The 27,740-nt window shown below is 34.3% G+C and overlaps 1 protein-coding gene across 1 annotated transcript in view; it reads right to left on the bottom strand.

The window, feature by feature from the left end:
- Positions 1-27,740, bottom strand: part of LRP1B (LDL receptor related protein 1B) — a 2,023,931-nt gene that overhangs the window by 581,764 nt on the left and 1,414,427 nt on the right. The window contains exons 33-35 of the mRNA XM_058301027.2: positions 10,514-10,654; positions 5,295-5,420; positions 3,613-3,744 (exon numbers count right to left, since the gene is read on the bottom strand). Of these exons, the coding sequence (XP_058157010.1) occupies positions 3,613-3,744; positions 5,295-5,420; positions 10,514-10,654 (399 nt within the window). The remainder of the gene's footprint in view (positions 1-3,612; positions 3,745-5,294; positions 5,421-10,513; positions 10,655-27,740) is intronic.

Here is a 27,740-nt window from a genome sequence, read left to right as displayed (position 1 = left end):
ACTGAATCGTATCAAACGTTCCTTCCAGCTCTAATATTAAAAGATATATGCACATTTTGTGGGATTATAAGGAGAGGTTCTTTCACGTAAATAGGTGACAAAGTTATTTATGTGGAAATGTGGCAAAGATATTTTGTCACATTTTCTCCTTCAGTATTTTTATTATCTAACTAGACAGTTCACTATATGATGGTGTAAAATGGCATGAGAAAATTCCTAATAGTGTGTTCCAAACAATGAAATAAAAATAATGATTCTTCGATCCTGTCTTTAAAAAAAAAAAAAAATATATATATATATATATATATATATATAAAAGAAAAAAAGCTCTACAGATAATCAATGCATGCAATACCTAGGAAACTATTCCTTGTTTATCTTTATCTTCCACAGGAATTTGGCTTTGCTCTTCTACTCCTAGTAGATAGTAATCGAGGTTTGTTGCATTGAATTGGATGACCCAAATTTGGATAAAAGAGATATGAGATGAAAAAAGAATGTAAGCTTGAAATTTTCAGATAATGAATCATCTCCTTAGTAGAATGTCCTCTACTTAAGTAACATCCTATTATTTATTATGGAAAATATCATAAATGCCACCAAAAGGGGCGAGTCTGAATAGAGCACTGCTTACTAATGATCACACAAAATAAGTGGAAAGATGGGCTTTGTTTTGAAGACTTTTCACCTAACCGAAATTTGTCTTTTAAAGCAGCAAATGCAGTATTCATTCATCAGGAGGAATATGGCCCAGCAGGCAAGGATTTTCAAAGCTCTTTTTTTTTTTTCCAGTGGAATGAACCTTTTCCAGTGAAGTGATAAAATTCTTTGAACATTTTAAATCTAGCCACAGGGTATTCTTCCTTCTGTGGACAGTATCCAGAATTGCTTCTTCAGGCAAAAGAAATTCTTTCACTGCAGAAAGTTTTAATTCATTAGAACCAAACTCAACAAGATTCAGATCTGTTCATCTTTATGAAGTATACAGGTTTTAACGAAATATTTATCCCTGCACAATTGTAGTAATATAAAAAAAAAAACTTGTTGTTTTTATGATAACCGTACTTAACAAAGCTCCTTCTCCACAACGTCACCTCATTATGATGGGACCTGTTAAATTAGAATAAAAGGTAACTCTGCCCTTCCATTTTCTCAGCTTTATCTTTGGTTGACCCTAATGTAAGGATTATGTCCCTAAGATAAATGTCATTATGGAGGAAGAGGAAATAGAATGCCTACAAAGGGAACTCATGTAGGCAGGACCTGGGAATCCGATGAAGCATGAAGGTCATGGTAAGAAAAAAGGTAAGAGATTTGACTCATCAAAGATTGTTTTCTCTATCTCTTTCAGGCAAGATCCAGTGATTTTCCTTCCTTTCTCCCTGAAGCAACTTCACTCAACAAAGTTACTGAGCTTATATATTTAAAAAACACTAGGTAACTCCTAATAATAAAAACATACTTTGATAAAACTACAATTGTGATAATAATGATCATTGGACATTTCAAATCAGGGACAGTACTATTCTCTACAAATAAAATTTTCCTCTATAATAGATGAATTGTTGATGTTTCCATGACACTCATGTTAAACTTCAACATTTCAGGGTCTATATAAACCCCAGACATGATTTCAACTCATAAAATAATCAGTTTAACTTTAAGGAGAAAGAGATTTACTCTTGATCTAATTAGGTCGTCAAAGGGGAAAAATGGCTTATTTTAGTATTTCTACTTCATGGAAATTTGTCAAATACTTTCTAAAGTCATTATGGTGTGTTTAAAAGAACAGAATATGTGTTGTAGAATACATAGAAGAGAGATCCTAAAACAAACAATTATGTACTTAATAAAAATATATGCATACATACATAAAATGTTTTCAAGAAGTTCATGTTTTCTTAGTTTTGGACTTGGAAAATCCTATATGATAAAATTCTTAAGAACAATATGCATGTAAATAGGAGGCAGGGTAGATTATGCATGTAAGGATAATAAGCCTATCATCCAAAATAAAAACAGCTTTTTAATCAAAATTAGTGTGGTTTTGGAAAAATTAACAAGCTGTTCAATAAAGTATGCTGTATTTGTATGTATTTCCTTTTGGGAAAGTCCCTTTAAAAATTGTAGGAGCTTATCTTTTTGATTCTAAATGTTGGTGCGAAATAATTTACTTTAAAAAAGTCATCCTCGAAGAGTTTGTAAAGTCTCTCAGTTACTCATTAATTTGTCACCTAGAATTTCATTAACATATGATTAACTGATATCTGTTATAGCTGGGGGAATAAAATTAATTTACTGTTAGAGCCCACATGCTGATGCTAAGGATTTTTTTTCTTTAAAATTATGAAGCAAAAAGGTTTTTTGACATTAGATAAAATTAAGTCTTCACAAATAGCAAAACACTGGGAACAAACATGTACATGTCTAACACTAAAATACTAACCCAGGTAGCTTATGGTTTAGTTAGGTTGAGAGGTGGAGACACTTGTTATTATAAATTTAAATACTATATCTGGATTTAGCAATTAGTATTAAAAAAAAGCTTTTATCCAATAAATTGTATTTTTTATTTCTCTTACAAACAGCAAAATGTTATTATCCAATTTGCTTTCTTTCACAGCTAAAATATAAAAAGGGAAAGTAAATTTGACTCCAAAATGATTCGTAATGTATGTGGTGACTTGGAGCTATGAATCCTAGAAAAGCAAGGCCTTAATCTTAATCCATTACCGTGGATGTGGGCCCAGTGTCAATAGGATCTTTTGGTGAGGTTCCCCAGGTAAAGGATGGCCCCGCTGAATTAGGAAGGCTCTTTATTCTATTACTGAAGGCCTAATAAGGAAGGCCACACAGAGAGAGAATGTGAGGGAGCAGCCAGAAATTGGAAGTCAGTATAATCAGAAGAGAACGGAGAAGACAACCAGAGGGGGAAGGAGAAGACTCAGGGGTGTGCACTGCCATGAGACAGAAAAGCCAAGGCCTAAGGATTGCTGACAGTCAGCCACAGAACACCAAGGTCTCCTGGAAAAAAGCATCATTTTGATGACGCCTCAATTTTGGACTTCTCCTAATGCAAGTACATGAGCCAGTAAATTTGTGTCATTTAAGCCCACTGAACAGTACTTGTTTTAGCAGCCAGAAAACTTAATCACAGTATTCAAAAGTAATTAAAATGGCATAGCACATATAACTTTTCCATCCTTTGGATTTCATCTGCCGCTGCCTATATTAGAATAGATAATCACATCCTGAATTTATTTGAAATCAATTATGTTTAACTATTTATTAGTTCAAAATGCTTATCTTTATATTTACATACTAGATAAAAGTAAAGGAGTCATTTGAAAACAAAAGAAATAAAAAGCAACCAAACAATCATGGCATATTAACACATTTGCTATTAAAATTTTACACTTCTGGGAAATTTTACTTGATTTTTTCATCCAAATCATGCTTTAGAAAAATTTATAATAGACTTAGAAATTCACCTCTAATTTGCTGTCTTATTTTTCATCTTGGTTATCAGAATACAGATAGAAAGGTATTTCCAATATTTTAATTAATCAAGTGAATGCATTATATATAAATTATGAATAAAAGACTATTTACCTGCATGGAAATCTATCCCCACAGCAAATGAAGTTCCTGATATAGGCATCAAAGCCTCTGTTTTGTCACTTGGTTCAAGAGGAATTCCCCTGATTCCCTCATTAACAGAGTACATAAGAAATGATTCTATACCTAAATTGGAAAAATAAATAAATAAATATTTAATACTAAAACACATCTCATTTAATATTACTTTTAACAATCTTAATTTATTTTCATAATTTTTTTCTCAGCTTTTTTTTTCTTCGATTTTACATTACACATTCTGCCTAGCTGAAAGGTAGGGAGAGTTGAGGTTCTCAAACTTGATTATGCATTAGACTCTCATGAAGGACTTGTTAAATTACAAATTGCCTGGTCTTATCTCAGAATTTCTGATTTAGTGGGGTCTGATAATTAGCATTTCCAAAAAGATCCCAGGTGATGAAGATGTTATTGATTTGGAAACTATAATTTCATAAATGCTGAAGTAGGGAATTCTTGGAATACTGGCCTCGCAACCAAAATTCATCTCCTCTTCTCTAAAATCTAAGTATCTTTGTTTGAGTATGATAATACATTTTTATTTTAGATATTTTCTTCTCTATTTTCTTCTCTAACTACATTACTCATTTTCCTATGTCTTAGATCCTAAGAGGCAGCTAGACTTCTTTTGAACACTAAAAACATATCAAGTGCTTATTTTTGCTATTAAATCATGATTTTCCAGCATCAAAAACATATTCTAAAATAAGTATATATATGTATAAAACTGTTTATACTATATATAACAATAAATATATAAAAATATATATGTATATTAGAAATGTTATATACACACAATTTTCTTATTAAACCCAAAATAACAAGGATTGAATCTGTCTCCACCATTTCCTAGTTGGGTGACTTGGGCAAATTTCTTAATCTCTCTGAACCTCAGTTTCTTCATCTGTAAAATGGAGATGATTATATATGTAACTCACAGTGTTATTTTGAGGATTAAGTGAGTTAATAAGTATAAGGTGCTTGGAACAGTGCCTGGCATGTAGTAAGTGTCACATAAATATATGATAATAAACTGAAGTAAAATAAAATAACAATACTATCATTCATATTTCTCATATAAAATTGGAGCATTTTTTAATATTAATATTAAGCTATGATCACTGCATAGAAATTCTGTATCAACATTCTTTGAGGCTAATAGAAGTAGACTCTATGGAATAAGCAACAAGGAGATCGATTTCCTAGGTTCCAGCTCTTTTGAAGTGCTCTTCTCTCTCAGTTAATTTAACCTGAGACTTCACATTCTCTCTGGTTCCCTTCCTTAAATAAGTGAAAGAAAGTAAACATAAATACATTCATATGGACATTAAATCCAACTACTCAACCACTGCTTTTTATTTCAATTTTTGCCTGTTAAAGAATTATTTCTAGTACATTTGGGTAAAGGTTTGAAAATAAACTGCAATTTCTGAAAATAGCTAAGAGATTCAGAACTCTTACAAGGAAGAACAACATTCTTTTTAAATATTTCAGATAACGTAACAGCTTACACATGAGACTAAGAAGTGCACCATCATACTAATAATGAGGTAATATTTTTTTCTAATTGTCAGCGGACTTTGGTTGCCTAAAATCTGCATGGCATAACGACAGATAAAGTAAATGCATCAAAGCTAAGATTTTCTAAGATCTTGTACCTTGACATGACATGCGATTCTTATGGAGATAATATCCCACTGTACACATGCAAGTCCTGGTAGTTTCAGATGTGGGTAAACAAAGCTGAGAACATCCACCATTATTTGGTTGGCAGGAATTGCTGCCTGCATAGAAGAAAATAAAAGAAAGAAGAAAAGAAAAGAAAAGGTAAAAGAAGATTCATAAATTCATAAAAAAGTTTTATTCATTATCAATAACTTGATCAACTATTTATGCTATTATTGATTTCCTAATGCAGCTTTTCACTCTTGTTAGTAGCATGCTTTATTTTCTCAAATAATTTGAAGTAGCCAGATTATGATTGTATTCTGTCCTTCCAACAAGTCAATGAATATACATAGAAAGATTCATAGTTTCAGAAAAGCACAAGAAAATTGAATTGTCATGAAAACTGTGATAGTTCTTTGTAATATTTTAAAATCACAGAAACCAATAGTTGTTTTCGTCTTCTAAATTTCATTTCAACTCTACAGTTGCTTCTTTTGCAAGAATACTTTATCCAAATGCATCATAAGCAATAGCTGTTAATGGGAAAATTACAATTAATCTAATGTTAACTACGCACATTGTTAACAGTAAGATTATAATATTTTGCAGCAATTCCAAGAAGATATTATTTCAATTCTGTGAGAAACGAGACGGTGAGGGATTCTTCCTTCTGGAGTAATGAATATGTTCTAAAATTGACGGAGGTGATGACAGCCCAACTCTGATGAAAATGAGAGCCACTGAGTGTACACTTTGAAGGACTGTACAAGGCATGGGACTGTATAACACAGGGAATCATGGTGGAAAATGGACTGTGATAAAAAGGACAGATAAGAGAATGTTCTCTCATGAATGATAAATATATAACACTAACATAGGTGTTAATAATCAGTGGGGTGGGGGAAAATACACCAAATATAAGATATGGGTTATAGTTAGTAGTAATATTTTGACACTACTCTTTCATAGTTTGTAACAAATGTTTTGCAATAATGCAAGTGATTGGTGGTGGAGTGATGTATAGGAGCCTTGCATGATGATATGCACGTTTGTTTTGTAAATTCACAACTTTTACTATAAACTTATTGTTATGTTTATATATGAATGATATACTTAAATAAAATTTTACTTATAAAAATAGCTGTTAAATTATATTACTAACTTAACTAAAAATATGTCATTAAAGAAAAGACATATGTATTAACTGACTTAATCACTTTTTAAAAGCAAGGAAATAAATTTCCCATTCCTAGAAACATAGTTTTCCCAAAATATATTAAAGCACACCCAAAAGAGTCATCTAGTTAATTGGTATATTAACTATTCTTATTCCTATATAGTAGTAATGACAAGTAGTAGTCAGGTAAGCATAAATAGACATTGTATAAAGAAGCTTCATTGAATTTACTAGACCCAATGTGGTAATTAAAACTGATGGCATGAAATTAAGTAATTTACATTGTTACTTGGCAAGTTCATTAATTATCCAGTTTTTACAACATTTTTATTATTCTAAGACATGCAATGTCATTTACAGGATGTTTAAGCTCTGATATGAAATACAGTAAACCCAGTGAGAATTACAAGCATGATGAAAGCTATATATCAATAGTACTCTATGGAAAATTCAAAATAACAATGCAGCTCATTATTTTTCATCTCCTAAATTCAAGATAGTTTGATGAGCTTTATTTGTTCAATTGGACCCTTAAAGATTTCTGACATTTTTGAAGTATGAAATACTCTTAACTTGGGGCATTTCTCATCAGGTGATCGACTGGTTTCTCTGCACATTTTCTATAGCTGCCAGTTTAGTCAATGCTAAACTTCATCTTATATAGGACTATAAACTAGGATTTGAGGTTGCGTTCTTTTGAAATGATTATATTTATCTCCTACAGAAATGAATGAAGATTACTTAGCTCATTCTTATTTTCCCAAGCTGACTTATAATCTTATATTAAATTTCAGATCTCAAATAATTTTAATAGAGACTATTGTATTTATAGATTTATAGTAATTTCATAGTAACAATGTATATATTTACCTTTATAAAATGCACATGAATGTATATTAACCCAATGCCAATCTGTAGAGATGTGGATTTAGGTGAAGATTTTTTTTTTTTAACTACCAATTGAAGACTGAAAGACTGGAAGAGATTGAACAGGTGATACTTGACTCTAAAGTTTGAATTAAATGATAAATGGAGTTAAGGGAAAATAAGGGAATTGAAGAAATAAAGAAAAATGGATTAGGTAAGACAATGAATTTATAAAAGTTAGAGAAAATGATGGGTTATATAGCCTTGATAATATTAAAAAATATGTGAAAAGAGAAGAAAAACAGAGCCTGCTGGGACTTTATATACTTTATATTACATTTGTTTTTGAATAAGAAATAAAATTAGTATGTTTTATACTAACAATACCCATTATATGTATCTTTTGTTTATTCTCTAATTGAGAGTGAAAAAGAGAATAAAAATAATGAAATGAGCCAATATTTAAATAAATAAATACCTTTGCCTATTGAATACAGAATGAAGTAGGACAACTAAATGCTTTTTTGAAGTTTAAATAGTGATTATCTGTCAAATCAGAACTAATAGCTTGGCTTAATACTGGGAATGCTATTGATGTTCAAAGCTCATGCCCCAAATCTCTAGTGGAGCTAGAAAGTCCACTTGACTGATGAGAAGTCTCAACTCTCCAGTGATCTACATCAAAGGTGATAAATGAAGTGGTTAATTGAACTTGGAAATCCAAAGAAGTATCAATGTTAACACCTTAAATATCCCTAAATTGCTCGTATTTCATACTAATGAAGCTTTTAAGCTACCTGGAGTAATTCTGCTAATGGGATTGCCTTTAATACAGATGCTTTTATCAGCATATTCTTCTAGTAAAAAAGGTATTTTCACTGTATGTTAAACTTAGTTATATTATACTACTGATTTCCAAGTGCTAAATGGTCCTTGCCAGTTTGATAATACTTTTATAATGCATAGAATATCCAACTGTAGCTACAGGAGCTAATTCTTAAAAGATCAGGGAAATTCTGCTAAGACCAAAGTGGGCCAGGTATAACATAATAAAATTTCCTTCCCAGAAACTTTGGAACTGTACACAGAGGAAACTGACATATTAATTTACAGTTTGGGAACAAAGAACATAATTGCTCACATTTTGAAAAATACTTTAAAATGTCCTGTTAGAAAATACAATCCCTCTCTCCCACGCTTTTATATTTTCCAGTGCTGTTTTGTCAGATAGAACCCCATGAAGTACAGGCTATGCACTAAGAGTTACCATAGCACAACCTCACCATTTTTTATATATTGTACACCAGTATTTTATTCCCAATTACCTAATCTATTCCCCATGATTTGGGTGCCTGTAAAATTATGCAGTTTGTTACAGAAAATGTTCTATTACTGAAATACCAGAGAAGATACCTTTGTTCATTAATACAGATAATGACCCAAAAAAAGTCAGAGAAAAAAATGTAGATTTATGCATTAAAGTTTGGGTTGATGTCTCCTCAATTATGATGGTAGTCTAGTAATCCTTTATTTATTTATTTATTTATTTAAGATTTATTTGATTTATTTCTCTCCCCTTTCCGTCCTCCCCGTTGTCTGCTTTCTTGCGTCCATTTGCTAAGTGTTCTTCTATGCCCGCTTGCACCCTCAGAGGCACTGGGAAAATGCATCTCTTTTTTGTTGCATCATCTTCCTGTGTCAGCTCTCCTATGTGTGTGTGTGGTACCACTCCTGGGCGGGCTGTAGTTTTTTGCACATGGGGCGGCTCTCTTTGTGCGTGGGGCACCTCTATGTGGGGGACACCCTTGTGGGGCAGGGCACTCCTTGCATGCGGCAGCTCTGCGTGTGGGCCAGCTCACCACATGGGTCAGGAGGTCCTGGGTATAGAACCCTGGACCCTTCCATATGGTAGGTGGACACTCTATCAGTTGAGCCACGTCCACTTCCCTCTAGTAATCATTTTAGATCAGGGGTTCTTAACCAGGGGTCTGTGAGCTTGAATTGAAAAAAAAAACAACTTATTATCTTAACTTTCTCTGACCTCCAGTGTACAGTGTCATGAAACTATCTGCCACTACATTATGAGAAGGGGTCTGTGGTTTCCACCTGACTGGCCAAGGGGTCTTTGGAACAAAAAAGGTTAAGAAACCGTGGTTTGGATGATTTTTAAAGGTGTTATTCTCCCTTAAATTATTTTCTTTTTCATGAAAAATGTATGCTTCCTTACACTCCCGACAAGGAAGGATTCCCAAACAAAGTTTATTTCCCTGTAGAGGGAAGGCCAATCATGGATCTGGCCTCAGTTTTGTCTCCTAAAGTATAAACATGGGTTGCAATGGGTCTCACCAATAAATCCTGCCCATTTAACCTATCTTCAGAAGTGAGGAGTGACCCTCTTAGTTCTCTATTCTTACTCCCATGCATCTCTGCTTTGGTCTATATGCCCTGAATCCTTAAAATGAAACTCCCTTTCCTTAGTGCCCAAAACCTTAGTTTTCCTATGAAGAAATATATATAAGATTAAGGAGTTTATGGCAGATATTCAAGTAGGAAAGCAGAATACAGTTTTCTTAAAAAAGGAGTTTTTGCTAATGTCATGGATCATGGAACAAAAACTAAGAGGAACTGGCAGGTGTGGTGCTACATTGGCTGGCATCTCAAATCTAATTGCCATTTGGGCAATGTGACAAGTCCACCTATATAAACCATCTGTTAGTTCTCTCACCCCATTTCACTGCACACCATTTGAAGATAGAAAAACAAAAAAGCAAATGTTTAGAGCCAAATAATGTAGTGCTTTTAGATATGAAATTCTAATGTTGACACAGTCCATTTGAAGTCCCCTAGTTCATTCAGTATTGGTATTTGGCATTCATTCAGTATTTGGCTCAAAATATTTGGCTGGGATATTTTTTTTTTAGTCTTCTATTTTTTTAAATGAAGAACTAGGTAAAACTCCTTCGAAAACCTGACAAATCAAGATTCCAAGGCAGCTTCACTAATGTTTTGAAATCTTATTATGCACCTTATGGTAAAGGCATTTCTTTCACAGTATTTCATTAGAAGAAGAATAGGAAACTGCAATTGTTGAATTGAGAAAATAATACAAGAAGAGAGAACACTATATATTCAAAGGCAGCATGAATTCATTATAGTGTGGTTTACCTTGCTGAGTTTCTTTATCATACACTTTCATATGAACAACCCCAGAAGTCTTATTTCGTAGAACAGTGGGGTTTCTTCCATCTCTTTTGTTGCAGGTTCCCAGCTGAGCCAAATTTTGGTCTGCCCACCACAGTTTCTTATCTATAAAAATAATTAAAGAAAAGAACCATCTTATTAAATAATAATAAGTAGCTATGAAACGATAATACTTTCTGATTTCTTTTATTATATTTCCAAACTCTGTTTTTAAGCGAAACATTAAATTACTTTTACTTTAAAAAAAGGTAAACCACATGACATTTTATTTTTTTTCAAATTTCTCTCCTCCACCTCCAACTGGAGTTTTGAGTTTAACTTTCCTTTCTTTTTTTAAGACGAGATATAAATAAAACCATATTTCAAATTAATATGAAACATTAAATACTTAAACATGATTACAGTAGTTTTGTACTATATGCGTAGGTGAATGATAAAATCCAATAGCACACCTAAAACATCCTTACAGATATTATCCTCAAAATTTCTATTTGCTTAAAATATGCAACGTTTCAACAATTGGTGTTCTCCATTACTAGTTTCTTTACACACTTATTGTAACCTAAAGTGTCTCTTGCACTGTTTGTGCCCATTTCTCCAAAGTTTTATTTTTGACTTACACACTTACCCCATATTGAGTGCTAGTACCCAGAAAACAGTGTTCTACTGAGAATTATACATTTCTTATTATATTACTTCAAGTAACCATAGCAAAATATTAAAGAAACCATTGCTGTTCCCATTTCACAGGGAAGAATTTGATATTCAAAGAGATTAAATAATTTAATAAAATTTACATATTTGATCTTTCCATCTCTAAAATGCGTGTTGTTCCCAAAATTCCATAGTGAGTGCATTAAAAAGTTTAAGGGAATCCTGTATTTCATGCATGATCATTTTGTAAACTCATAACTTCTCAAAGTTAAAAAAAAAGTTTAAAGTAAACAATAATAAAAAAGAAGTACATAATTTCAAATGTTTTGAACAATTTACACTTTTCAACAAGAATCTAATTAATAATAATTGAGACCACAAACCAATTTTGACCTAAAAGCTAAAGTAGGTCATTTAATTCTATCTGTAAAACAATGAAGTCTACTTTCGATATACAATTTTGTTCACTAGAATGCCAGAATGTTTTGACTGAACCAGTGCCTAGTTTCAAGTAACAATAATAATAATACTGACATCAACAATAATTAACCCTTTCTGTATCTTATTTTGTGCCAGGCACAATTCTAAACACTGCACATAGATAAGTTCATCTAATCTTCATAATTCTATAAGGTAAGTATTATTATTATTTCATTTTAAAGTTTAGAACATTGGGGGGTTTGTCATAGATTTAAGGGTGGTCCCAGGTTTTGAGCCAAGCACTGATTTCAGAGTCCACACAGTTAAACACATCTCTATTGTACCTCTTTTCATGGATGGAAGGAGTGGTGTTGTCCCTCTTCTGGTATAGATATGGAACTAAACTGTGATGGTGAAGTTGAGTAGCATATTCACTTATGTTTTTATTTGAACCCATGAATTTACCAAAGAGCAGAGAGGCTCCGTGTGAAAAAAGAAAAACAGGGATAAAGACTTCAACTACTTCCCTCAGAACACCAACCTTACTAAAGGGTACATAGAACAGTCAAGTGGACTGAACACGTTTCCCCTTCTGTTTCTTTCATATTTCTTTCATACACAGAGAGAAATAAGCCCATGACAACATAAGAATGAGTGTGATATATAAGCATTGTTAAAATATGATATGTGTATGGAAATAAGAAAATAAGGAAATAGGTAAAGTTGTAGTCTTGAATGTGATAGAACCAGACTACTGAAGAATAGGAGCTACCCCTCTCTATAGAACTCTGGATAACATTGATTTCAGCCTGTAAGTAACAGAGTGGGAGTAAGGATGAAAATAAAGTGATTAACTGAAGATATTTTTATATGAAACACAACCACTAACTCATTTCCCCAAACACCTGCTCCAAGTTTATAGAGGGCAAGTAGCCGATAAAAAAATCTCAAATGAATAAATAAATAGCCATAGCCCTTTTATAAGAAACTTAATTAAGAGATTTGTATATTAAGGCTGGTACGCTGCAACATAGTTCTCCTCATCCTGGGTTTTGGGGGCCCAAAGCCTGACTCCCAGCTTCCTCCTTAAGGAAATTCTGTGAGGGATAGTATCCAATGCTATGCAGAAGTTTCAGTAAGAACTCCTCCTCAAGGAAGATACTTAGTGAAAAAAGCTCTACTTTCATAAAGATAGAGGAAACCCATGATGGATAACGAGTCCTTGTTAATTAAATATCATGGGAAATCAAGGAACTCCAGGTCAAAGTAGAAAACTAACAGCATGAAAAGTAAACACTAAGATAAACACAGGGGTACAAGTAATAATAATTCAGAAAAAAATCTTCCAAAATCATCAAATTAGCATGCTCAAAGAGATTTTAGCACATATCTCAGTCCAGAAAAATAAAAGATGCTATGAAAACAGGAACAGTTACAGATCAAGAGTTCTTAGAGATTAAAAAGAAATTATCAAAAGAAAAATTGTTTTTCAGTAGTGTGACTAAGAATCGTAGTTGAAAAATTTTTCTAGAGTATGGAAACAGAAAACCTAATAAAAAAGGAAGGGTAAGTAGAATATCGATTTAAAAGTTCCAAATACCCTGTGGTGCCAACCTATTAGGAATCATTGATTTTTCACTGCTACACACTGAGGGGGAAAATGTCAATATTTAGTTAAGAATGTCTTAATTGACAAGCAAAAATTATTTTAATTTCATTAAATCTTGACTCTTGAGAACATGGCTGTTAAATATTCTGTATGAAAAAAATGGAAAGCATTCATAGAGCATTTTTGCATACCAAAATATGATTGTCTTGAAAAAATATAGGGAAGTAGCTACGGTTCAATCAGTTGGGTTCCTGTCTACCATACGGGAGGCCCTTGTTTCGTGTCCCAGGGTCTCCTTGTGAAGGCAGGCTCACCTGCACGCTGCGGAGAGCCACCAACCCACAAGCACCACGGAATGTTGCCAGCCCACAAGCACTGCAGAGAGCCGAATCAGCAAGGAGATGCAACAAAAAGAGAGACAAGTAAAAACTCAGGAGAGCATGCAGCAAATAGACACAGAGAGCAGACAACAAGCAAGCTACAAGGGCGGTAAATAAATAAAAATAAATACAGACACACAGAAGAACACACAGTGAATGGACACAGAGAGCAGACAGCAAGCAAGTTGTAAAGGGTGGGAATTTAAAAAAAAAAAGACAATTATTAAAGGAAAAAAGAAAAAATGTGCTTGCAAGATTGTTTGAGCTCAAGCAGAATTAGCTTTGTTTTTTGTTTTTTTTTCATAAAATATTATTTTTATTTGAAAGAACAACTTACAATTTATGGTTATTTCAATTTAGGTATTTTGCATATATTTTCTTAAAAATGAATGAAAAAAGCCTACTACATCAAGAAAAACAAAACAATTGAGAAAATGTATTTCCAATGATACAATTCAAGCTTTCAGATGAAAATCAGAATGTTTGAAACTTTCATGCAGCATTATGAGTTTAACAGCTTCCTAATCCTTAAAGATATTTCTGATGAGATCCATGACTTTAATTTTTTGATACGGTAGAATAAAATGTCACCATTTGAGACAGCTGCATAACTCAGAGAACCAATATTTCACAAATGACCAATGCATGGTGGGCCAAACATACATGATCATCAATTCAAAGTGCAAGCTAGACCAATGTCAGAGAGCAAAAAGTTCAATGATATGGCCATTGCAACTAACCATTAAGAAACTACCACTACTGAGTCTTGGTGTAATTTGTTGTTGTTTTAAAATTTATTTTTAATTATCTTTTTTTTTAAGACACATAGATGACAAAAAATGTTACATTAAAAAATATAAGAGGTTCCCATATATCCCACACCCCACCTCACGTCTACTCCCACATCAACAACCTCTTTCATCATTGTGGCACATTCATTGTATTTGGTGAATACATTTTAGAGCACTGCTGCACTACACAGATTATAGTTTACATTATAGTTTACACTCTCCCCTAGTACATTCAGTGAGTTATGGCAGGATATATACTGTCCAGCACCTGTCCCTGCAATATCATTTAGGACAACTCCAAGTCCAGAAAATGCCCCCACATCACATCTCTTTTTCCCTCTCCCTGCCCTCAGCAACTACCTTGGTGTAGTTTTAAAGAAAATATTCACAGTTATTTGAAAAGGACATTAAAATAATCCTCCCTTTTCTAGCTGCATAAACTTCAACCAAACAGCATCTGCTGAATCAGGTACAAGAACACATGTTATATTAAGTCATAAGTTAAAGAGATTTAGAAAAATGTAAAACATTGCAATCTCTTCATTAAACTTTTAGAAAACAGTTAATTTTCATTCAAAATATTATTTATATTAGCATGCAGTGGGTTAATTTTTGTTGTTTTGAATTAATATGTACTGTAAAAGTCTCTCAGGTTTCATTTCTAATATGGTGAATATTGTTATAAATATAACCCAAATTTTTAGATATAATTTTTTTCATATAATAAACTTTATTTTTCAAGAAGTTTTAGATTACACAAAAGTTACTTTGAAAGTATATAGGATTTCCATATACCATACCCCCATCCCCTCTCACATTTTCTCCTATTAATAATTAATGAAGCATTCCATATAATCTAAATTTTAAAAGCTCTTTGGAGTCTTTGACAGTTTTTAAGTATATAAAGTGGTCCTGAGACGAAAAAGTTTTGAGGTCCACTGTTATAGGTAATCCACCAGCAAAAAGAGTCTATGAAATTTCAGAATACCATTCTGAAAGAAAAAATTTAAAGCTTCCAGATAGGAAAAAAGGAAGTCACTTACAAAGGAACAAAAATCAAACTTGTAACAGATTTTACAACAGTAATAGATATTAGTGTTGCACTGCCTTCAAAATTCGTATAATCAAGCATGAATTCTATACCAAAATATTAACTATGTTTGAGGAGAATGGGAAATATATACATACATAATAGTTTATATATAAACATATTTATATATAAGTAAAAATTATAAGTAGGAATAAAGAAAAGAAGCAAAGAAAGTAGATAGAAAAAGAAAAGACTGTGCAATTAAATCATGGCCCAAACAATATGAATTATTAAAACAAAGAAAGAGAATCCAATTGACCACAATGTTATTATTCTTTATTCCCATGACATGGCAGTTAAGACACTGGAACAGGGGAGGAACACCTCCTGACCGGTTACGCCAGCATTAAACAATATTTACAAAGTCAAAATAAGTTTTGTAAATGCCATTTTTTCCACTTTTAAATTCAGTCTTTAACCAGTCTGCAGAGGACTTGCTATAGCTGCAGTACAGAATATAATTGTTCATACACACACAAAATGTATAGTTCATTAAATGTTCACTAAAAAGTTATAATTAAAGTTTTACATGTAAGCAAGACAATGAGATGAGAGAGATGAAAGAATATTTCATTATAAAAAATGAAGAGTCTAAAGATGATTTTGAAAGTTAATAAAAAAATAAATCAAGATTGGATTATATTTAAAATAAAGAAATAGCAAATTAAAGAACTAAAATGTATAAGAGTAAACTTCAGTTGGAAGAGAGGGAAAATGGAAGTAAGCTAAATGATTAGATTTTTATCTCATATTAGGAAATTAATATGGGATATCCAAAGTTGACAAATAAAAAAATTAGTTGTTTTGAAATAGCATTTAGACTGACAGTAACCCCAGAAGAACTAATAACAGACAGCTAAAAGAGACTTGTCTCTGAGAAATAGGATAGGGATGGGAGGGTTAGCATAAGAAAAACTGCTTTTGATTTATCTGCTTTGTTATTATGTGTATATTATTGCAGAAATAAAATTTAGAATATTTATAAAAGTAATAAAATAAAAATTGGGGAAAGAAATAGAGAAATGGCAGAAGGAATTCGCTTAAAGTGTAGGATTCAGAGCCTAATGGGCTGGCCTTTCTGACTCAATAAAAAGGCCAGTGCTGAATTTAGGTTTTCAGCGTAGCCTACACTGAAACATGACCCATGTATGGTTTCCAGGCCATGTATGGTTTCACCACTGGAACAGACTGACTGAGTGAGGCTAAGAGTTATATAACACTGGAAACCCAGGGCAATCGTGTTATGGCTCACCACAAAAGAATGTACATTAAGGGAATAAAGATGCTCCCTCCCCTCTTGTTCACGAAGACCCACTAAGCCTTGAGCAGGAATAACATAACATCAGAAAGAAAGCGGGCCTCAGGGTAAGTCATTTTGTCAAGATGTATCTCTCTACAAAGCCTCATAACCTACCACAGCCCCAGATTCCACACATTCCAAAGTGACTACATCACCAAATTATTGGTAAAATGATAAAAGCTACAGGTGACTAGAAAAATAAGATAAATACTTCGCTCCCTAATCTAGAACTGTAGCCAAACTGTAGCAGACACTGTGGTAATTTATCCCACATTCAGTCCCTTTCCCTTTTGCATTGCTAGAGAAGAGTTGTCCCCACAGAAGATTTTTGAAGTGCCAGACACACCCTTTTGCGACCTCCTGAAACAGTAGAGGTGATCATGTAACCTAATTCTTGATTACAGTTTAGGGTCAAATGGAGCTTTTAAGAGTAGCATAAAAAACATGCCCTGTCCCCACACAGTCTCTGAGGGTGACCATTTGGATTTTGATGGGGTGGTAGATGTTTGCTAGATGGATGGGAGGAGGGCTTTCCACATGGACTTGAGGAACAAGAGAAAAGAATCCTATAGCCAGGAAGGACCAGCGCAAAACTGATACCTCAGATGTCCTGGAGAAACTATCCTAAGTTATTGCAATCTCTACAAAGGTCTTTTATCACCTCTAATTCTTGCTCAAGGTTCTTCAAAGTCTCCTAATTATATAGTGTCTCAAATTCAAATGTCTCTATCAGGTTTTGAAAGCCTGAGCTAATCAATTTATTCCATCTACTGAGACTTCTTTCCAACTTCTCTCTAAGGCATATGTTTAGTCCAGTCTTATCACCTCACCATAACCATTGATTACTTTATTCAACTAATATTGGGAATTTACTCTTTTTTTTGTAAACTACTATTCTAGATGGATGAAAATGAGGAGTTACAAGACAAATAAGATCTCTGCCTTTAGAGATCCTATGTTCTATTGAGGAAGAAACATAAAAGTAAACAAATAGAAAAGAAATAACTATATACTGTGATGAAGAAAATAGACATAAACCTATTCTAGATGTTGATTTTCACACCTCTTTCTGTACAGTACTGCACTATGATCAGTCTTCATTACACAAGTGTGAAGATCCCCACCCTCAGTGAAGTCTTTGGACTAGCATGCTCACATTGGCAGTTCCTTCTCAATGAGTCTGAGGCCTTAACTGAGAGAATAACATGATTTTATATTAAATTGTTGCTTTTTCTTTCCATTTCACTTTTTCTTATCTGATTCCTTATCCCAAAATGAAAGCTTCTGAAAACAAGGGTCATGTCTTGTACTTCTTCATATTCTTCACAGAGCTTTGCTTTCTTTTGTAATGACCTTGATGTAGAAATTCCCTAAAAAGTTGTGCAACAATTGGGAAAGTAAATATCTCTAAAAATGTCTCCCATAATATTTCATAACTTTGAAAAAATTTAAACAAGGCTCTATCTCCCACTATCTGTTGAAACCATCTCTTTTAAAATATTATCCTTTTGGGGAGCAAATGTAGCTCAGTGGTTAAGTGCCTGCTTCCCATGTACAAGGTCCTGGGTTCAATCCCAGTATCTCCTAGAAATATATTTATATATAATCCCTCTGAAATATTCCTCTAATATAAGCAGCTTTTTATTTTTTTTTAATTTTTAAAGACGCTTTAGATTACATAAAAGTTACATAAAAAATATAAGGGATTCCCATATGCCCCACTCTATCCCTCTTCCACACTTTCTCACATTAACAACATCCTTCATTAGTGTTATATATTTTTTACAATTGATGAACACATATTGAAGCATTGCTAAACAATGCCTCAAATAGTGGGGCTCCTGAGGGCTCTAGAAACATCCAGAAACTATAAAGAAGGCAGACAGGTCAGGAATTCAGACCGTAGCAGTGGACATTACTTTGGAATTTATGCTTCCAAGTGTAACAGAGTTAGAAACATTTATAGGTTCTCTACACATGGCTCTTCTGCTCCTTTTATTTGAACCTATAATTAGCACTACACTTAATAAATATATGTTCCAGAGATTTAAATCTTTGGTCCATCCATGTGCCTGTTGAGCCATGAATGTCAGCAGAGTTGCAAAATCACTCTCTAATTCATTGGACTCACCCAGGACAACTAACAAGTAGATGATGATGGACAATGCCCATCCCAAGGAACAGAGAGTGTCTGCACCTGCAAGCAAGACAGTTCCTTCCATCTGCCCCATGTGATCTAAGCTCCCTTTCAATTAGAAGCAGAGTGGGCATCACCATCCCCAAATCCTTAAGACTGGGGAATGAATAATGGACTAAAGTAAACTTATTATTATTCTACTATAGACTTATTATTCTAGTAATGGAAGAACTCTTATCATTGATATAAAGGCAGAGGTCACTATAGGTTCTGAGGGATGGGAGAGGGAAGAATAGGTATAACATGGGAGCATTTTCGGGTTATTGGAGTTGTCCTACATAACACTGCAGTGACGGATACAGGCCACTGTATATTTTGTCATAACCTACAAAATTGTGTTGGATAGAGTGTAAACTATAAGGTAAACAGCTTTGTTTTTTATGTAATTATTTCTTTTTCTCTCTAACATTTCTCTCATACTGTTGTTAATGAACAAATATATTAGATTCATTATATTCTAATGAATATATTATAATCTTCAGAAATTACCAGGATTTCAAAATTGCTTGCTTATGTTGTACATAAGTAATTAAGAGTAATTCTACTTCACTAATAGAGATATTGAATTCGAGAAATGGTATCTTTAAATTAGCTGATAGTTTTTGAAATGCTTTAATGATATGAAAATATGCATATTTAACAAGATGACTCCTTGTATAAAAGCTTGGTGAACTTACCATAAATACTCAGTCTTGTTCAAAATATATTTAAGAAGATTTACCACTTTATATACTGTTTACTGTAGAATAAATAAAATCATGTTAAAATTATCTCCTTCCCCTGCTCTACCTCTACTCGAAATTATTTTAAATTGTGGCTATCTAGGGAAAAAAGTAGAGTGGGAACTGCATATCTAATGCTAAAGTGAACTTAGATTTAGGCATAATTCTACAGTATTTGAGTTTTTTTTTTAACTAATCATTCATCTTGCAATTCTTAAAGCCAAGAAAAATATATTTAAATATCTCACTTTCAATATTACAGGAAGACTCAGGACACTTGTATCCTAACATCCTCACTGACTTGCATTCAAAAATACAGTGTTGGGGTTTAAGATATATTTAGGGGATTTGAATCTCTGGACTGACAATGTGATAGCCAGGTCCTGAGCCTCAACAGACTCCAGCACCTACAATCTGATTTATTGGACTTACCACACTCAGCTAAGATGGAGTTGAAGAAGGAAAACCACCACACCATGGAGCCTAGAGTGATTACAACTGAAAGTGGGAGGATTGCATCCAGCATCCATGTGGAATCTGAGCCTCCTTGTGACATAGAGGTGCAATGGACACAACCAATCCAATATCCACATAGAAGAGGTGGCATTGGATTGGGAAAAGTGGACATGGTGGCTGATGGGTATGGGGAAAGGCAGGAAGAGATGAGAGGTGGAGGCGTCTTTGGGACATGGAGCTGCCCTGGATGGTGCTTCAGGGGCAATCACCGGACATTGTAAATCCTCACAGGGCCCACTGGATGGAATGGGGAGAGTATGGGCCATGATGTGGACCATTGACCATGAGGTGCAGAGGTGCCCAAAGATGTACTTACCAAATGCAATGGATGTGTCATGATGATGGGAATGAGTGTTGCTGGGGGGGGAGAGGGGTTGAATGGGACCTCATATATATATTTTTAATGTAATATTATTACAAAGTCAATTAAAAAAAATTAAAAAAATAAAAACAAACAAACAAACAAAATACATATCCAGCAGTAGTTGCTGAAGGTAGGGAGAGGGAAGAAGTGATATGATGTGGGGGCATTTTCAGGACTTGGAGTTGTCCTGGGTGGTAATTCAGGGACAGATGCTGGACATTGTATGTCCTGCCATGGCCCACTGGGTGGACTGGGGGAGAGTGCAAACTACAATGTAAACCATTATCCATGTGGTGCAGCAGTGTTCCAAAATGTATTCACCAAATGCAATGAATGTGCCATGGTGATGAAAGAGGTTGTTGATGTGGGAGAAGTCGGGTGAGAAGGGTGAAGGGTATATGGGGACCTCATATTTTTTTAATGTAACATTTAAAAAAAAATAAAGAAGGAAAAAAAATACATAACCAAGATCCCAACTTTACATTTTCATTAATTACAATTAGAAAAAGTGTGTAATTTATTCTTAGGTATGTACAGTTTGCCCTTGATATAAAACTGAGGATGTTTTAGTTTCCTACAAGTAGGAAAATCTTCAAATACTCAATAAAAATTGAAAGACAAAAAGTCCACAGAATAAGGGGAGAAGACTCATATAGCAGCCTACTTTACACTATCACAAATAATATTTATTCTTCTCTCACTTCACAGTTTACACAAATCCCATTCATGTTTCCTCATATAAACTCTCTTATTCCCTGAGACTTCACAACTAGCTTCGGTTCTGCACAAATTTTAGAAAAAAAAGATGTATTTCAAAATATAAGTTTTTATTTCAAGAACTATGTATAACACATGTCAGGATACTCTGTAATCAGTATTCAGTTGTTCTTTGAATTATGCACCTTGAAATTCTGTCTCTCCTCTGCCCTTCTCCTTCCTTTTGCTTGCCGCAAACATGTTAGTACCTTGAAGACTCATTTTCCAGATCATTTTCTCTTTTCCAAGATTCTCTATACTTCATTGGTTTTAATTAAAATGAAATTAAGTCAAAGTCCTTTTTATCAGCTGGGGCTATTTGATTCTAAGAAATAGAAACCAACTGTAAGTAACACATAAGACCAAAGTGTTACTAAGATTGACAGAGTACATAGAAGTATAGATGTTGAACAAGTCTAGGGAAGGACAGAAGACAAAAACTCCAGGACCAAGGTAGAGCACAAATAGACAGCCATCTCAGGGTTTATCGATGGTGAACCTATCCTCTGTGCCCAAGTCAGAGTGCCCCGTGAAAGAATCTGAGGGCTTGCTTGGCTAGACCAAAGTCTCACCAAGAACTATGTTCAGGGAAGGAGGAATCATACCCCAAAATCAAATTGGAGGCTCTTTTTAAAGCAAAAGAAAAATATGTTGGCCAGAGGAAAGGCTTTACTCAGAGAAAAGGATTTGAAAGTAGGTAGGCATATAACATGTACACCTCCCATATGTTCAATCTTCTTTAAATTGATACTTCCATATAGTCACCTAAATCTTCACACATATAAACATGAGAGAAAGGAAATAATATCTCCTGAGCACCTACTAAATTCCAGACCCTTTGCTAGACTCTGAACATAAGCAAATATGATTGTCTCATGTAATCATCATAACTGAGTTGCGGTTTGCTAGTATATTTCCTGTTCAAGACGAGAAAATGAATGGTCAGAATGTGTAGTATCTTTCCCAAAGTCACCTAGTGGAGGGTGGGTATTACCTGAATTTCAACGCTCTTTCCACTGCATTGCCCTGTGCATTAAATAGTTCCCCATTGGATCTAACAACACTATACTATACACTGCAAAGGTAACTTGATAAAATGTAAATTGAATTAAAGTTTTATCTCAAATTAAAGACAATTACAATATATATTTCAGCTATTATAATTTAAGATTATAATTATGAAACTTTAATAATGCTTACTTTCTTAAAATGAAACACCAAGATTAACAAACTATTTTTTTAGAAGTTCAGAATACACATTTTATATAATTGTACTAGAAATGTTGAGAGTTGCAATTTTAAAAATTAGTTTAAAAAATCAGCCTATTAAATTTTAAAAACATACTAAAAATTACTAGTTATATGATATTCAAATATAACTGGGTGTCAGTTTAAGTATATAACCTATTCTCTCTCATGGAACATTAAAAATTATAATAAAGCAACGAGAAAGGCATAAACCTACAAAGACAAGGAATAGAAGAGACCAAGGCAATAAAAAAATAGATTGAGAAGAGATAACTGACTGAGCAGATAAAATTTAAACTTAAACCCATAATAGATACAGCTGCCAGATGCAAGCTAATTTTTACTATAGTACCCATAATAGATCTGACATTGGGAACCTTGAGAACTCTAAAAATAGGGAGGTAGATATAGTTGAGATCAGGAATGTTGACTTAGTACACAACCAAGGAGCACCCATCTTCAAACTCTAGTGAAAGGTAGATATTTACCTTTTGGAGAGGTTGACAAATTGCACTGAGACTAAGGCATGAATTAGAATGTAGATGCATATCATAAAAATACAAGGATTAAACAACAATCTATATTAGTGCTTTTCACATTTTAGCATGAATCAGAATTACCTGGAAAGCTTGTTAAAATAAAAGTAGGTTGCTGGGCTCCACCCCAGAGTTTCTGATTCTCTAGGTGTGAGAGTTTGGCTCTAGACTTTGCATTTCTAATACATTCCCAGGTGATACTGATGCTGCTTGGCCAGTGTATTTACATCTGAGCCAAACATTAGAATCACCTGGGGGACCTTAAAAACCTGCCTGGATGGGAAATGGATGTGGCTTAAGTGATAGAGCTTCTGCCTATCATATGGGAGAACCTGGGTTCAGTCTCTGGAAGAGAAAGTGTGTCCACATGGCGAGCCAGTGCCTGCACAAGTGAGTCATGCAGCAAGATCATGACACATCAAAAGAGAGTCAATGGGAGAGTCAAGGTGAAGCACAACAGAAACCAGGAACTGAGGTGATATAATAGACAGGGAACCTCTCTCCATATCAGAGGTCTCCAGGATTGAATCCTGATGAATCCTAGAGGAGACAAAATGAGAAGAGAAGACAATACAGACAGCAAAAACAGCAGGGCAGAAGAGGGGAAGGGGAAAATAAATAAATAAATAAATCTTTATAAACAACAACAACAACAACAAAAAACCTGCCTGGAAGGCACCCCCTAGAAATTCTCATTCAATGGTTCTTGCCTATGGTATAAGCTTCCAGATTTTTCAAATCTCCCAAGATTATTCTAATGTGCAACCCAAGTTAGGAATCACAAACTTCCACGCTGAATCATAAAATTTCACACTTACTTTCCCTGAATTTTTGGAGAAGCTGCCATCCAGGTTTATATCCTCCACAGGAGAGTTTTAGGGATTAAATCATGCCTTCCACTAAAGCTGTGTTTAAATCATAGTCCCTGGTCCTGTGGGTGTGAACCCATTTGTAAAAGGTCTCTTTGAATATGTTAAGGTGAGTCAGGTCATGAATGTGAATCCATTTTTAAACAGGACCTTTGAAGATATTATTATTAGCTAAGGTGTTGATTCATTTGTGAATAGAGATGATCTTCAAAGATCCTACTTAGATTAGGACAAACTGAATCAGGGTAGATTTCATCCATAATACTGGAGTCCTTATAAGCAAAATAATTTGGACTTGGAAGTAGAAACTAGAAGTTATAAGGAGCCAGAGAATAAAGCAGATCACCTTGTGACCAAGGGATAGACACAAGCTAAGGAACCCCAAGGATTGAAGCAGGCTAGCACTAGTTTGCTAGAGACTCTAGGAGAAAGCATGGCCTCTTCTTTTTGAGTTTGGATTTCTAGCATCCAAAATCTTGAGAAGATAAATTCCTGTTGCATAAGTCAGTCAGTGTGTGATATTTATCACAGCAGCTCGAACAAACTAAGAGAGATTAAGTGGTTTTCCTTTTTGAGGAAACTGACAACCCAAAGCTCTGAAGAAACCAGTAACTGGGGAATTTCACCTCCCTCTTCCACAAAACCGTTAAGCCATTTTAATGATGCTTACCATTGCTTCTTGAACACAGAATTTCCAATTATCATTAGAAAGAGATAGCCAAGAAACAATAGATAAACAAAAACTGAAGGGAGAAGTCAGAAGAAGAATTTTCATGTCTACTTCAGCCACTCAGATTGAAAACCTTCATCAAAGTTCCCAGCTGTGGAATTTGGACTTGCCCATCCCCACAGTCACATGAGTCAATACTTATTTTAAAAAATTTCATAATACATAAATTATACACACATACACACATATCCTGTTGGTTCTATTTGTCAGAGAACCTTGACTAATACATCTGCCAACTAAATTTTCTGAATTCAGAAAGAGATCTTTGAAAACAGAAGTTAAAAAAAATCATTTAAAAATTAATATTATTCTTCAGAAATGAAGGATCTTAATTTTCAGATTGAAATAGTCAAACAAGGTCCCAGCAAAATATACGAACACAGACACATTATAGCAGCTTGATATTATTCATGAATTCCAAAAAAGATATTTGATTATGTTTGTAAACAGCTCTGGTCCTCTGGGCATGATACCCTTTGATTGTATTAGATTCAACTGAGAAGCCTTTGATTAAATTATGTTAAGATTGGGGCTTTGATCCAACTACATCATTAGGGCATGCAGGGTTGAGTCCCCAGCCCCCTTGGTAGGCTGTATAAACCAGATGCTCAATTAAGAACAGAAAGAAGAAGATACACCGCGAAACAGAGACAGCTCATTAGACATGGCAGGGGCCACCAGAGTGTTAAGCCATTCACCTGATATATTACAGCTGACCTTGTGAAGAGACCAGAGTAGCTGAGCCTAGAAAGAAACAAGCCCTGGAAAGAGAGATGAGCCCTATGCAGTTCACAGCTGAGATCAGAAGAAGCTGGACCCATTGAGCCTTAAGAGAGAAGAGGAAGGCTGTGCCATCACAGACATTGCCTGTCATCTTGCATCAACATGTGGCAACAGACTTTGGGTGAGAAAGCACCACTTAAGGTACCTAGAGTTGGATTCTTTAGGGTCTTGTAATTGTAAGCTTCTACCCCAAATAAATATCCTTTATAAAAGTCAACTGATTTCTGGTACTTTGTATCAGCACCCCTATAGTTGACCAATACAAACATGATATAGTGAAATGCCAGAATAATAATAAATAAATAAATCCTGAAAGTTTCTCCAGAGAAAAAGAAATTAACAATCAAAGAATCCATTAGCAGAATATCTTTGGACTTCTCAAAAGGAACATTAAAGTCAGGAAGACAAAAAAGCATGTCTTGAAAGAACTCATACATAATAATTTCTCACCTGGATTTCCATACCCAACTGTGGCAGTTTGAGATTATTTATGAATCCCCAAAAGTGAGATTATTTGTGTAAACTGATCTCTTCCTCTGAGTGTGATACTCTTTGATTGTATTAAATTCAAAGGATTTAAGTTTGTGTAATTAAATTTATTTAGGGCCCCTGATTTGACCATGTCAGTAAGGTGTGACTCAGGGTTGAGTCCACACTCCTTGGTGGGCTGATATAAATGAACACTCACTGAAGAAGGCACAAGAAGAAGAGAGAGATAACTTTGTCAGTTTTGATCTTAAAGGCCCAGACAGAGATGAACCATTCACCTGATAATTTGCAGCTGAGCAGGTGAGAAAGCCTGAAAGGAAATGAACCCTATGCCAGAGACTGATATAGGAGAGACCTGGCAGAGCTCGCCTGCCATCTTGCCACAATATGTGGCAGCTGACTTTGGTGAGAAAGCAGCATTGAGTTGGGCTCTTTAAGGCCTTATAACTGTAAGTTCTTACCCCAAACAAATACCCTTTTTAAAAACCAACAGTTTTCTGGTACTTTGCATCAGGATCCCTTTGGCTGACTAAAACACCAAGTAATCAAATGTTAAAGTAGAATAAAGACATTTTCAAACACACATAGTCTTGATTAATTTGCCCCATGCACACTCTTTCTCAGAAGGCTGATGGAAGCTGTACCTCATTTGAACAAGTGAGTAAACTGGGTAAGAATATATGGGATCAAGGAAACAGAAAAGGTAGACAAAGAGAAGCCCCCACAGTGATGGTAAATAGAGACCCTAGGATGACAGCAGCAAAGCTAGAGAGCAATCTGCCCAGATTAAAGCAGGAAATCCACAAACTTCAGGAGAAAGAAGTAAAATGCAAGTTTGGGAGACAGCTTAAGAAAGCTTAATCTTTAGTTTACATAGTAGCAGGCCAATAAATAAACTTAAAATTATATATATCAAAATATCAAAAGAAATAGCCAAAAGAATTTAAATAAATTGTGTCTATTACATGAAAATGGGGAAAGGGAGTGGGCAGAGCAAGGGTGGAGAGTCTAATCTCACTCTTGACTCTAGTAACTACATGTTACCCTGATAGCACTGAAATCCATATATTGAGTCCATCCCCTTAAACTTCCTTCTACATATCCAACTGCATTGTAGGGATTTCTACCTGGATATAACAAAGGTACCTCAAACTTACCATTATCAAAATAAAATTCATTTTATTTTTCCCAATTGTGCATCTTTCCCAGTAGACTTCTTACAATGAATACTCTTTTTCTCCCTCCCCACTTCCATCACCTCTCCCAGGTTCCTACCAAACCAAGCATTCCCATTTAATTGTTCATTTTCTTATCTCAGAGATATTTTACTTCCTCTCCATTCCCACTGAAATTGCTTAGCTCAGGGCCTCTTCGCTTCTCGTTCTCCTGACTACCGTCAGTGAGGAAACACTAGCATGATCTTTTGGAAAGGCAAATCTGAGCATGTCACTCAGCTGCTTAAAACTCCCCAATGGCTAAATCCCTTAGCATGGCACAAAGGTCATCCAAGGTTTAATACCTGCTTAATTTCCCATCACCACATATATTACTGACCCCAATGCTCCATTTTCCAGGTATTTTGAATTGCAGTCAATTTCCAATTTTCCAGGGATAGTTTAATAAAGTTAGGATAAAAAGGTAGAAGAAAATAACCAAAAGGCAACTTGTTTGTTAACAATATAAATAATTAAATCTATTATGAAGGAGAGTCATATCTGTATATCAGAATGAGTCTAT

The sequence above is a fragment of the Dasypus novemcinctus genome, chromosome 7 (genome assembly GCF_030445035.2).
Source record: "Dasypus novemcinctus isolate mDasNov1 chromosome 7, mDasNov1.1.hap2, whole genome shotgun sequence".
Lineage (NCBI taxonomy): Eukaryota > Metazoa > Chordata > Mammalia > Cingulata > Dasypodidae > Dasypus > Dasypus novemcinctus.
This window is presented reverse-complemented; position numbering and strand designations above follow the sequence as displayed.